Source organism: Ischnura elegans, chromosome 9 (genome assembly GCF_921293095.1).
Source record: "Ischnura elegans chromosome 9, ioIscEleg1.1, whole genome shotgun sequence".
Taxonomy (NCBI): Eukaryota; Metazoa; Arthropoda; class Insecta; order Odonata; family Coenagrionidae; genus Ischnura; species Ischnura elegans.
This window is the reverse complement of record NC_060254.1, coordinates 103,087,694-103,102,574: the sequence shown is the minus strand read 5'-3', so window position 1 is coordinate 103,102,574 and position 14,881 is coordinate 103,087,694. Positions and strand designations below refer to the sequence as shown.

General features: G+C 41.9%; 1 protein-coding gene across 2 annotated transcripts in view; it reads left to right on the top strand.

Annotated features, from left to right (window-relative positions):
• Window positions 1-3,071: 3,071 nt before the first annotated feature.
• The window catches only part of LOC124165430 (prostaglandin E2 receptor EP4 subtype), a 79,952-nt gene continuing 68,142 nt past the window's right edge, over window positions 3,072-14,881 (top strand). For both annotated transcript variants that reach the window (XM_046542839.1, XM_046542838.1), the window contains exon 1: window positions 3,072-6,106. In XM_046542839.1, the coding sequence (XP_046398795.1) occupies window positions 5,327-6,106 (780 nt within the window). In that variant the 5' untranslated portion in view covers window positions 3,072-5,326. The remainder of the gene's footprint in view (window positions 6,107-14,881) is intronic.

The window sequence follows — 14,881 nt, the reverse complement described above, 5'->3', positions numbered from 1 at the left end:
TGCATTGTTCTGTGGTAGTAAGTTTCAATCTGCGCTATGACGCCGTCATCTAATGAGGTCGTTCTACTTATGAATGCATCGCTTCAATGGGTACGCAGTAGAGCTTTGCGGTATGGACTGAGGACAATTGAAACTGGGATTTCTAAGTGGCCCTGGCCTCGTGTTCAATACCGGGTCCCTCACAGTCCTCTTCAACTAGATCCCCTGCTGAGGGACGCCCATTACTTCCTGTGGCCCAGGTGCCTGCTACCAACGCGCGGTTGTCATGATGCTCCCGAACACGGGTACTCTGCAGGCTACTCTATAATAACAGCATGAATCCGATTGAAGTCAGAACGTAGCCCGCGCGTCGTCTAATTGGAGGCATACTACGATTCTGAGGCTAATCTGATTTATTTATCCATTCATGAGTGTATGACTCATTGGTTATATTTGGTTATTTTTCCATAAGTCCAATATTATATTAAAGCATGCTCGCTTTGGTGTTTACCGGACATCTCTCATCGAAGGGGTACTCCGGATCTTCACTGCAATCAATGATGGATGGTCCACCGAAATATGAAACATCTCTTCGGAATGAAGGACTGACGTACGTATATAAATTAAATCATCTATTTATTCCCCCAATTCTTTAAGGTTACGTAACATAAATATTCCATCATTGAATTTTTTTCTAAATAAAACTCCGTTTGGAGCCTAAGTTGAATAATGAGTGGGTACCTTTCGTTGATTTCATTTTGATCATACGGCGACAAGTTGATAATTAATAATTAGCAAGCATCGGCATGAGATACATTTTTTACCATCGAAATGGCATTTAGGTACTTAAGCAGAGTCATTTAAAACGCGTAGATATTACAACTTCACTAACAAGGGTGGGTGTGCACTAAAATATTAATTTTTTATTGCTTTTACCGATTAACTTTCAAATCAAAAATGAAAAAACCTTCTTGTGGGAGCACATGGTATTGAGGCTCTCATTGAGCAGCTATATGCGAGCAGATGTAACAAAGGTGAATACAAAACGAATATAAATTGCCAAATCTCACGAACACTTATAATTCACATAACTCCATAGGGAAGTTATTTACAAAATACTAAAATAATAAAAGACCCATTCTGAAATATTATTGTAAGTACATGGAGCTATCCGTCAGTGACTCCGGACCCTGGGTGCAGTGGCGCAGCTAGGGGGGGGGGTTGGGGGATAACCCCCCCCCCACAGAGCTCAGAGAAATTTTTAAGTTTAACCCATTTTAATTAATTGGTTTGATATCACTAATATAATAGTGTAAGGATAAGTAAAATATCCCTCAGAAAGCCGTAAAACTCACCATTTTGAACCATTAATCTTTAAAATTCCGCAATTTATTAATCTCACACCTACCGATTATCCTGGTGGGTACACCATACCCCACACACACCCCGGTGTTAGTTGCACCTAAACCCCCCCAGCCTTAATTCCTAGCTGCGCCCCTGCCTGGGTGAGTTCCAACGGAGACCGGTTGCAAATGATTGCACGCTATTCTGCGGACTCAAAGGTCGCCTGTTGAGCACGTGTGGGGCCTTCACAACAACAACAATAACAGAAACCGGCCAGCCGATGAACTTCCCGCGCGCAGCCTTTCCCGCGCATGCCCACATGACCTCCCTTCCCCACACCGCGTCTCCTGCCTTCCCGCCGGCACCTCACTCCTCTCCGCCCAGGATTCCAGGCCTTCGCCCCGCCTCCTCCCACAACCGCTCCCCTCCCGGCCCTAAAATGAAGCGACCCACCCCACTGTCAACTCCCCTACCGACGGAGAGAGATTTTTCGAGCGCTCATCGTGCCCGACTCTTCCGAATAGTGTTGTCGAATGCACTGCCAGGGAGACTTCGACCGACGTCTTTCTCCAGCGTCCCGATTTTCTTCTACGGAAGATATTTATTTCCGTGACCGGCGGGCCGAAGAGATAAAAGGCTTCGAATGTCGTGAGTAAATATAAACGTGCCAGTTTATATATGCTCGCAACGGGCGGTGTTTTTGTTTGTGTTGTTCCATCCCCGTCACGATGTAGTTTTCGTGGGATTGTTTAGCTCATTGGCGTACGCGTTCGACGCCTGGCGTCGCGACGCCTTTACGGCTCCTGGTGGAGGTCTTGTGTGCAGCCCTGAAGGTAACCTGCGGTTGAAAGCGTCAAGATTTGGGCCACCCATCGGTTTCAGTGTGGTCACGTAACTCGCCCGGAAGAATGCATCCTGCAAGCATCTTAACCAAGTGACGAAGAAGTGCGAGGAGACCGTTCGGAAAAGGAAAAAAAGTCCTCAAGTTTCCATCGCGGTATTTTTCCGGTTCCAGCGCGGTCACGTAACTTTTCCCTAGAAAGACTGTGGACTAAATAGCATCCCACTCGTGCTGTGAACTAACCTCTGAAGATATTCCAGTGACTCTCTCTTTAAAAGGTCCGTGGCTTCACGTAATTTTTACCTCAGGAAGAGGAGGACACACGTGAATGTATCTCACTCGTGTTGTGAACTAAACAGTGAGGATATTCATGTAACTTTCTTTGTAGGTGTCAAATAGGTGGTCCTGATAAACAATTATGTCGCTGGCACGAGCGTGCCTCGTGCTTAACGCCCTAGAAATGGGAACGGAGCCCACGACTTCGTGAAGTGCTGACCGTCCCGTTGAGTTTCTCTACGATTCGAACTAAGATTGCCCCCACCACACCCTCTGGCTTCTCGCCCTGCGTCTCGAGAGAGAAGTGCACACGACGCGCGTTTTTCCGCACGCTCACGCAAGTTGCGTGTGATCACACTCGTTTGAAAAAGTCATTCCGCCTTGTTTACGTCCAGCTTGTTGCTTCCCGCGCGATTTAAAAGAGGCAAACTGGTTGCCGTAATACCTACTCTCGCCGCCTCCCCTCTCTCTGCACCTGGTGGAGGACCGAAACAAGACCGGTGGGGCGAGTGGAGTTGTTAAAAGTTTGAGAAGTGCCGCGTCTTTTCTCCCGCCCGCCTCTTAGGAAGTTCTTTCATATTTGGGGGATGGGTGAGGAAGGGGAGGGGGCGGGAGAGGCGGGTGAGGCAGACTACGGTAAGACTATGGGGGAAGGGTCCTCGTTGCTCTGCTGTTGAGTGCCCTCGAAGAAATGTTCGAGTCTTGGAGTGTCCTCCAGAGGAATTCTTGGGCGCCGAACATAAATTTCTGTGAGCAAATTATAAAAATTATGGACTTATAAGATAGAGAATGAAGACTGATAGGTGTAAGCATACCACAATCTTTCTATGTATGCCATAAAGCGTCTCATAAGAGCCACTTACTTTCGAAGTGTGTATGATTGAGTCCTTAGTGCATGAATTCCCGCCTCAATGCAGGATTTTTTTTAATTGTTCATAAAAAAACTTGTTTGAGCCATAAGGGAGTTACGTAAGAAGAAGCTTAGCAATTAATTACTAACTATGAGTTGTGCAAATGACCCCTGATATTAACTGGAGCCAATATGTATAAACTGCATTGAACTTACAAGTTCGGGCTATAATCAATTGCATCAGCGTTGTAATCAAAAGGTCAATAATGCGTAACATATTCATAACAACTAATGTTTGAGTCCTTTTGCGCTTTGGAAATTTAAATTGATCGTGCAATTTCTAATTATGGACAAAAATTTCATTTGTTTACCGTAAGGAATGGAAAACATGCATCCTTTCAAGTGCTTCATATTTTCTTCAAGTGCGAATGCTTTGTTTACCTCGCCTACTGCCACATTAAGATCGCAAAATCGAGCGTAACTCACTGACCGTCTGTAAAACCGTATGCTCTTGGGCGCCGAGGTGAAAGTCTTTCGCTCATGGATGGAGAAACCGGAAGCACCGCAGGCATTTTCAGAACGACAAGTGTGGCTGGGAGCTGAGCGCAACGCGATTTTGTTTCAGCCCATGGACAGAAATGTTGGCCTCCACCCCTCCCCCACCCTCTGTGCTCAGGTCCTTGTCACGTGAGCCATCCTGGACATTCCCACCCCACTCGCCGATATCTTAACCCACCCCCTTCCCCGCTTTTGGTGACAAGGAAGTTGGTCCTGAAGCAGCAGATAGCCCTACCAGTCCGTCGTCTCCCCTCGAAGTGATAAGTGTTGGTTTTTGTCTTCCCGAATGCACCCACAATAGATTGGATTGCCTATGACTACTAAGAAGTTTGTGCTTATTCGCTTAAACTACGATCGGGGTGTGTGGTATCTTCTCTATTCGTTAGCTTAGGACGGAACTAATTAAGAGCATCATTGAAGGGTCATTTTCATCGCTATCGCCATAGTAACCTCGCGCTCGTAGTTGATTGCGAAAATTTTGATTTGAGGACAAGAAACCTGGTTACTAATCACTGTTGCCTCTTTCGTGAAGTATTATAGTTTCTGCCGGCTGTAGCGTGTGATGATGTTGATGAAGGGGGTTTAATCAGGTTCGTTAGCGTGTTTATCATCCTGATGAAAAGGAGTGATGTTTAAGATGTTGGCCTATGCGAGAATTTTCAACAAGTCCCTTATGCCATTTCTCTTCCCCGTGTCGTAAAATTAGCTTCTGTCGACCCTTTTCCATTCCTCCCGGCACCCACGCAGAGAAATTATCCCACCCCAACCCATTCTCTCCTATCCCTCGAAACCCTTTACTCCGTCAGTTGCTTCCGTCAACTCATCCCCGTATCACCCAGCCCATTCAACTCTCAGGATCATCCCCACCCCTCCTCTGCTGATACCCCATCCCACTCGTGCAGCGAACCCCATTTCGCTGTGTCCATTTAAGCAGTCCAGTCCCCCATTACCCCCTCCTCTTGGCCAGTGCCATCCCCCTCCACCAATCACGAACCGCCGTCCAGCGCGCAGGTCGAAGATCAGTCTCTGTCCTTTGTTTGTTCCGGAACGGTGGCAGGAATTAACGCACCCCTGTCCGCTTCCTCGATCCACCCCGGAACTCACGGCGACCATCCACTGTTTGCACCCACGGCGCCAAAATATCAACAAAATCCTTCCCTTCTCCTATGACCAGATTAGTAGGTGTTGGTGTTAGCTTTTGAGCGAGGCCCAATCCTAAAATTTACCCGGCCATCCAAGTTTTAGGGGCTGATTTTAAAGAAGTATCCTGTATTCAGATAAGCTGGTGTTGGCGCTAGATGTTGTACGAAGTCTGATAATCTTCCTGACCGCCAAACATTTTGGAGATTGATTTTTAAAAAGAAGAATCCAATAAACGGATTAGTAGGTAGTGAAGTGGGTGTCTAACGAGGCCCCCATTTGCACCAGACTCTACATTTTTGAAGGGGCGTAATTGAGAGGAGATTAGGAATAGCATCATGTGGTCAACGAATTCAACGCCCACCGTCATGGATGCGGTCAACGTTTCGTGTGGTGATGTCGCCGCCACCTCGGCCACTTTCTCCTCTCCCGTTGCCCATGGACCCCCTGGGGGTGTCCGGCACATCAGCGTCGCCGGGCAGGCCGTCATCACGGCCTCCTACGCGATCGGCGTCGTCGGCAACGCAGCCGCCCTGGCTATACTGTCCAGATCCGAGACGGTAAGGAACAGGAAGCAGACGTTGATGCTACGATGCCTCGCTTGGAACGACCTCATAGCCCTCCTCGGTATGCTAGTCCAGATGCACTTGACCCTGTACCCGCCGTCTTCCTTGTATCCTCATTCTCCAACCGTGAGCCTGCCGCCGACAGGCCCTCCTGGTTTTACCGGCTCATCCATACTCATCTCCCCGCCGACACCTCCAGGCTCCGAGGGCGGAGGTGACTGGGGTTGGGACCCGTCCCAGGAATCACCTTCCGAATGGGAAGATGCTGAAGTGGACGGTATAGAGTTGGCGGACGAACCTGCGCCAGAGCAACCGACAACAATCACTCCATCGGCGGCGCCGGAGGCTGGGTCTTCGGCAGCACCGGCGGGTGCGGGTCAGCCGGGGAGCGGCCACGCGCACAGGGGTCCGCTGCCCAGCTTGGACACCGCCCACTTCCTCTGCGGCCTCCGCGTAGTCTGGAGGCTCTTCGGTCTGGGCTCCGGCTGCATCGCTATCGTCATGGCCGTCGAGAGGTGGCTGGCGCTAACCAGGCCGTTCCTCTACCAAAAGGTAGGATTAATTGATTGCTTTTAACATTGTAGATTTACTAATTGTTTTCTTAAGTGAAAACAATTTTCCGTCCTGAGAAAATTAGGACGCTTTTCATTGCACGTAAGTTCTTTTTACCTCTGTTGGGCTAACCTGAAAGTTCGCGCTAATATACAGCGAGCGACTCCGTAAAGTATATAAGCGAGCTACACGATATTGTGTTAAAAATAATACCTACTCGGCGCAATCTTCAAAAAGTATTAACATTTTCTTTACAAACGAACAATCTCATCGACAACTTCTATCCTCTTATTTGTCGATTTATTGCCATTGGGAGGTAGATACAATATTTCGGGTATATTATTAAATAATTCTATTGCATTTACGTGAATGTAAATTTCTTAGTTCGGATATCGAATTTAAAGTAATCATTCCTCTTCTGATGATACGGTTATTTATTCATTAGATTTGTTTATTTTTGCGGTGAATTATTTGCAATGTACCATTTTTAGAATCAAACGGTTGTTTAAAAATGTAAAACAACAATGCAATGGTTCCCGATGTATGGCTTTTATGATAATGTTCATTTATACGCCGAAGTTTCACTCAAATATGTTTAAAGTTTCATATCTTTGAGTTAGTTAGGTACTCATTCATTTTACCGCATTCTGATTATTTGAGGTGATTCTGCTGTTTGCGCTTTCATTGCGATGAAAATGCCCCCATAGTTCTTTCCCTCCTGTCTTAATCTTCATTCCATGCTCGAATAGCGTAGAGGCGAGGCATCTCTGAACTAGTGTTTCTTAAAATTATTGTCTGATATAGCTTTTCTATGATGATTTCCTTTTTGATTTCGCTGTGTGGATATCGTTTTGAAACACTATTATATACGATGGGTTGTTATTACCTCCTATGATGCATTTAGCTATGGAAAAGTCGACATAGATATTATAATAGGTCATTGCGACTAAAATAAGACATATGTTGGATGCAAACTTATCCCTTCTGTATGTTGGAGCATTTATGACTGCTGTGGATGAGTTCTTCAATGCCCTCTTCATGTATTTACGCTCCCCCCCCCCCCCCGCAGATCACACGAGGCGGGTGTTTACGACGCTTTGAGATTTGAATACAGTAGAACCTCGGATAACGACGACCACAATCCGTTCCAGAAAGCTGGTCGTTATCCGAAATGTTCGCTATCCGAAACAATTTTCCCCATAAGAAATAAAGGTAATAAGAATAATAGGTTCCTAGCTCCTATTGACTCGCTATTATATGAAAGTTACTGGCTGCATAGGCATTGTATTACATTGTATTACTTGTAGACTTACTATTGTAAACATTGCATTACTTTGTATCCATTTGGGATCGCACTCCACGGAACACAAACATGTCCGCTACACATCTGTTCGCCAACCGAAATTTTGTTCGCTATTCGAGACAAATTTTTAGCAAAATTTTTTGTCGTTATCCGCATCGTTCGTTATCAGAGGCGTTCGCTAACCGAGGTTTTACTGTATTCGGTAGATCGGGCTTCGAATTCTGGCCAAGGAAAATGGACATCTCTGTGGATTTCCGTAATTTCATTGCACTTGGGGGTCTCTTAGTAAAGGTACGCCGCTGGCTAGCGCACAATTTTTCCTTAAATTATGTCTTGAGAAACTTTGAAAAAGGTGCTAAAACTTTCACCTCCCTGGTGAAAAGTCTTCAACTCGTTAGCTGGAATATCTGCCGGGTTGTCAAATGAACAAGCGACGCCGTCAGAGGATCGTAACCCACGTATGACGAAAATTTGTCTAAAAAGAAAAATATTGGCACAATGATCGTCATCATCTTAAGTCAACCACGGTAAGATCGGTTTGACGCAGTTCTCTTATCCAGTGGCGAGGCGAGGGGGGGGGTGTTGGGGGATAACCACCCCCCCCCCCCAGAGTAGAGAATTTTTCTAAGTTTAATCGATTTTACTTAATTGGATTGATATAACTAATAGAATAGGGTAAGGATTTATAAAATATCCCGCAGAAAGCTGTAAAACTCACCATTTTGAGCGACTTATCTTAATATTTCGTAATGTATTAATCTCGTACATACTGCTTTTCCTGGTAGGTATTCAATACTCCCACACACCTCGGTATTAGTTGCACCTAAACCCTCCCCCCAGCCTTAATTCCTAGCTGCGCCCATGCTCCTATCCTCTAGCCTTTTCATAGTTGACTTATATCTTCTCTTTCCTTTATAACCTGTCGTATGTGACTCATTCAGGGCCGTCTCTTACCTTCTTCACTTCCATTTGATAAAAAAATCAGACATTGTTCGTGCAAAATGAATTTCATAGGGTTTTTTAATACTTACTTTTAAAAATCCATTTACACTGTGGTGAGGCGTAAAAGTTTTTCGGATTATGACCCCTATTAAACACTTGTAGTAAAGTTGTCGTTGCCTCTAGTATAAACGCTCACTTTACTTGATACGTCAAATAAAAAGGCTGTGAAATTTTTGATTAGGGTTCCACATTGTGGAATCCACACTCTATCAACCGTAATATGCCCGGTAATAATTTCAGTCAGCTGTCAAATTGTTAAATGGTAATTTTGTGATGACCAGCTTCTCAGTGTAAAAAGTCTCTTATAAATATTAATAATATTTATTTTACTTTAATATTTAAAAACACGGAATACATGTTTTTGTCAATATCATTTATTTTGCTGTGACAATGGCAACAAAAAATTATATTCGGAATGTTAACCAAGCTATTTGTTGGCTATGACATCTATTAAGTATCATACTTCTCTTAAAAAAACACGCTAAAATATATGGATGATAAGTAATGATATTATCTTAGCTACGCTTATTTGGTCTTTCTGGTCTTCCACCTCCTCTTGGCTGAAACAAAAAAAAAACTTCGTCAACGACGAATATAGTAATTTTGGAGTCGTGGAATTAACCAACTTATCATATTAGCTTAATATCAGTTATTTTTCATGATTTTAAATGATATTTTTACTAACTCTTGAGCCAACAATTATAAATAATTTCCTTAATATTTTAATAGCCATATCTCTTCCATTTAAATATAGTATGACGTACCTTACCGTTAGCATTTTCCATGGAAGGGAAAAACTTGGGAGGGAGTTGGCCCTGTAAATCCTGTCATTTGAATGTCCCTGTAAATTATATATTGATGAATTTGTTCCACTTGGGTGGTCCTTAAAAACAGTAAAAAATGGCTTCTTGTAACTTTTGGTAACTTTTTTTAGTCGATAGCATTTCATTATTTTCGTTTGTAAATTCTGCTTGCTGTTAAATGATTAATTTCATTAGAATTATTACGCCGGAAAATCGAGCTACATCAAATGATTTCACAGCCGAACGGAGATTTTTCGAATAAAGTAAATCTGCTGGCGTCATTTTGTGGGAAATTTGTATCAGTTATTGAATTTTTAATTATTAGTAGACTTCGAAGATTTTTCTCGCCCCAAATATCTTATAAGATTAATTTTTAATTTTGCTCGCCTAATCAAAATGTAATTAACGAAAACCTGGGAGCTGATACCCTTAAAACGACGAAATTTTTTATTGATTTCTTTCATGTGAACTGTTGAGCCGTAAGCAGAACTGTTGGCAGCAGAGAGCATTAAATAAGGAGAACTGTTAATTTATGTCCTTATAGTATTTACATCGGCTTACATAATCTCCTAAATGATTATGTCAAATTGGTTAACTTTTTCGTAAAACTTAGGATAACCACACTTATGGAAACATATTTTTTTATTTTCTTATTTTCATATTATGATGCAAAACATATTTATGGTATTCTGAGAATAATTTTTATTTGAATAAAGATTTTAAGTTATCTTGCGGGGTTCTCATTATTTTTTTTCCTTTGCCAATGGGTCTAAAAATAAATGTCTTCCTCAAGGCTATAATTATACCCAAACTCTACAACAACATTTAAAAGTCAATTTTAATTATCTTTTTTAACCCTAATTAAATAATACTGGAAGCTGCTTAAATGCTTTGGTTGAATAATAACCCCGAGGATGACAAATTTATTTGTCTAATCGTTGGAAAGGGCTAAATACTTTTATTGACCTCTAAATAAACGGAAATTAGTTCTTTAAAGTCAAGGATCAAGAAGTATTCATTTACAATTAAGTTATTAATGATATAGCAATTCTTTGAGAATGCTTTTTTAAGATGCAGATGTTTATATACCTTGTTAAATCTTTATTAATATGTTTTGTCGTGACTGTATGCAAATAAAGGCAGATGTTAGCATGTTCCTGAGGCATGCCCTTCTGCCAAGGTATGCTCTCCTTCGTATCTCACCTTTAAAGGCGGCTCTCATCCGATTAGCGAAGATGCAAAGCAGGAAGGGTCGCCCGAGATTCATTTGGAAATAGGCAGAAATTAAGAGGGTCGAATCTAAAGTAGATAAACAGTGAAAGCAACTTGTACTTGGCGAAATCATCAGGTGCAAATTTAATAAACAACTTGAACGGATTAGGCTGAATTACGCGAAATATTTCCATGGTGGAAATAGCTCGTAATTTTGAATTTCACTTAATGAGGTTTACCACTTCGAGTGCCGGCCGCTGATTTCAAAGCCCCACTGAAAAATGCAGCCATTTTTACTAAATTCGCAATTTTTTTAAACATTGGCATCAAATATATATTTATATCGATGTGTATTTCAATAAAAATGGACTTCACTCTTCTTCATGAATGAGTGGAATAGCATTAAAAAGTTGCAACAAATGATGTACCGCCATAAAATGCATAATATTTTTATTACGCTCACTTTGAACTATTTAAACCATGGAAATAATACAAAAGCACTGTTCCAAGCAAATCATTCAAAATCCTGGATGACAAAAAGGGTCACTGCACCCTCAACGAACGGTTCCTTCCTCCAAAGAATTTTCACACTAAGTGGCCTAAGATGAGGAAGCCGGTAGCTACAGAGGACTTTTCGTCCTCAAGGAAACATAAAGTGAACTCTTTTTCCATCGAGCAGTTGATTTTTGAAATAATAGAACCACTAAGCAGTAAACTGGAAAAGTTCCACGGGCGAAATATTACGGCTTCACGCAAAAAAAGTCAATAGACGTCGCGTAACATTAGGTCCATGGCCATCTTCAGAAAGATTAACAGGACGTAACATTCCGCCCATGGCACGCAAAGTGTTAATTATAATACCTGATACTTGTAATACCTGGTGATACCTGAAGATGATACTACTTTAAAATATTGTTACTATTGAAACCCGGTTCGTATTATAATTAAAATTCATGTAGTGAAATTTGCAAGTTTTTTTATCCAAAGGACTGCATGGAAAAAGTAACTTTGCACGCAGCCATGCGCACGGTTGCAAAGTTATATACACCAAGGATACTGGAGAATTATTAACAGGCAGATACTCAGGAGAAACATTTATGGAGGATAAATAACATTTTGTCAGTTTTTAATATTCTGAAATAAGTTATCCGATGCTTGCTATTAGGCTGGTAATATTGACAATGTCTTGAGCCAAGAAAATGTTTTTGTACGTATAAAATCGTTTCAGGCTTAATTTTGTGGAATAATGCAATATCCATTGCTATATTGTGCTTTAATCATGGATATAAATGTTTTTTGTGCTTACAAAAGTTACAGTAATGATTTAAATGCTTAATGTTATTTAATTTATAAATTAAATGACGAATTGAAATCAACATTGAATGGTGAAATAATACATTTTTAATTGAATTGGTAAAATTTCAACTTTTACCAAAAATTTGTTCAAATTACCATTGGTGTTATCGCTTCGCCATTTTATCACCTGAACAAAGGTTATTCCGGAATCGGTGTAGCAGAAAGGCATTGAGTTAAAACCTGATCTGCCTTCCGCGTTTAGATACGCGTATCCCTAAGGTCGTCAGTCTTCGATCAATAATTCTCAAGCACAGAGAACAACAATCATCATTATTCATTAGGCGTGTGAGATAAGTTCCGTTCATTTCAATACCGGTATTTTGAAGGAGCGATCGTCGGGCTCTCTAGCTGTCGGGCTGTCAAGTTTATCATTGTTAAGCTTTCCCAAGACATTTTTTAAAAAATTTCATGATATTTTTTAGCTTCATACACTTTTATTTTATTTTCACTGTCGTCATTTTATACCGTGCAATTTCTTGCTAAAGTTTTAAGAGACTCAAAAATGAGAAACCTTCCCTTTAGATGAAAACACTTGCGTTATTTTCGTGGAATGGAAGTGAAGTTCCTACAACTGTCTTCCCTCATCTTGTGTTTAAACCTTATTGTTTTGAATATGCGGTTCCCACATTTTCAATTTTTACTACTAGCTTTTATTATAGGTTCAAGGCTCATGACCACCACCTCTTTTGTGTAAGTTTTCTGCGTTGTTTTGGCGAGATGAAAGTGCAATTGCTAGATGTGTGGGTTCTCTTATCTGACGTGAGTGAGATACATAGTGTGAAGGATTGTGATTGATGAGCCGGTGGGTGCTAAAGGAGCAATTGTGATCCGAGGGAAAAATCAATTTTCCGGCTAGCTCTTGGCATTATATGACCTCATCACTCGGGAGCCAGTGCTGCTGTTTCCACTCATCCTCCCGGGTCCACTAAACAGCTGGGCGAACGATTACTCAATTTAACCCATCCGCTAGCAACCTCTTCCTAGCCAAAGCACGTGGACCGAGTCACATTCTCCCCGCTCAACACAATGCGCATGCGTTATTTTGAGCAATCGCCATCCTTCTACTCTCTGCACTTGATGCAGCTATGCATCAGGCGAGTTAAGTTTTATTTTTTATTGCATAAATAATACACATTCAAAGGCCAGTCAGGCCGCAATTTTACCCTCTTATTTCTGGCTTTTTCCATCTACCACAGCACCGTTGTCCTCATCCTTTTTACAGACTGGTTGTTCAGGGTTGCCATCATATCCTATGAATAATTCCCTCTTTTTCCTGTGTGTCCACTGACATTACTTTTTTCGGTGGGACAGATGTTTTTTATGATAAATATTATGAAATAAAGCTACACAAAAAGATTATTTTGGAATGTTTATGCTGTTGTAACTTGTTTAATCATAGATTTTATTATAAATTATTTAGTAAAGGTTGTTAATAGAATAAACACCTCTTCGAAAATCTATGTGGGACTGTCCACGGACATGACGAATCATAGTCTGTGGACATTAAATTTGGGGAATATAATTTTTTTTAATAATTTGCCACTAGAATTAGTAAAAGGCTACATGAAATAATATACCACTTCATTTTTGATTTACCAGTTTTGGTTTTTTATGGCAGTCCATGGGCAAATTTGTGGGAGAATGACCCTCTATCGAAAGCCAAGGGTTACGTTATAATTGCTGTTAGCGGCCGTGCGTTCTGATTGGCTGAATGACGGTACCACGATTATTACAAAAGAGGATCCTGAAGTCGGCCCCAAAACGTGTTGTCATCCACCGCGCATTTGAATGGGTTTACAAAAGTCGCCACTCGCGTCGCTAACGAAAAAAATTGATCCGAAGAATGATCGCAGGCTTTCCCGGAGTATCGAATCGTAGAAGGTTATTCGGGCATTCCATCGGGTCAGGTTCTTCAACTCCATCTCTGCCGACGTTTCGAAGGAAAACTCTTTCATCGAAACGTTGGCCGAGATGGAGTTGGAGAACCTGATCCGGTGGAATGCCCGAATAACCTTCCTCGAAATTGATCCGAATGTTACGGGATAATAAGTGGGGATGGTCAGATCGGATACCTCGGGTCCAAAGTCGCGGAAGACATCGGATCTGGATCCGAAATTTTAAATAATCGCCTCAGTGAAATAAGGGTGGAAAGAGTTCCGATTCTTTCTTCGAATGTGCCGTCGCATACCGATTCTTGTCCTACGCCACTGGTCAGTGGTTTATCCGAAGATTTTTCTTATTTTCACTTCCAAACCCAAGCGTAACAGTGAATTCTTCTCGGGTTTCCATCCGGGTGAGCTCCATCTCCATCGCTGCCGACGTTTCGATAGAATCCTTTTCTATCGTCATCAGGGCCGATTCTCTATCGTCATCGGCCCTGATGACGATAGAAAAGGATTCTATCGAAACGTCGGCAGCGATGGAGATGGAGCTCACCCGGATGGAAACCCGAGAAGAATTCACCGCCATCATACGCCGGGAAAAAGTGAAATCTTACATAACCAAGCGTAACAGTTTAGGTTCTGAGCATGTAAAGATGCTTTTAAAAAACAACTTAAAAGCCGATAAAAATGATTATTAAGTTATAAAAATATTGAAATGTGTATGAAAATCTAAAAATTATTTCTTCGATTGTACATACCCAGAATAAACTTGAGTAATTACTTCGTTTAGTAGCAGCAATTTGAAAATGCATTTAGATCCAAAAATATCCGATCCGAAAGATCCGGCTCCGAAAATCAAGGATCCGATCCGAAACCGGATCCGAAAAAAATCCTGGATCCGTACATCCCTACTCTCATAGTCAAGATGATATACGCCATGCATTAACTTTCACCATTTCAGTGAAGTTCCTTAAATCCATTTTTAGCGGCGTGCCACGCCCTCTCTTCTGAATATCGCATCCCTATTATCCCTTATTGTCTCCCTCACCACCTCGGTCTGCTCCGCTGAATTTCTCACGGGCGGCACCGACAGGCAGCTTCTCTTCACGGCTGCTACATAATTTAGAAATGGCAGTTAGCTCACTTTCCTAAGGCTGCCATGAATGTTACATTCTCGGTAGACTTTAAGTCTCAGATCAGATAACCCAAGGAGTTG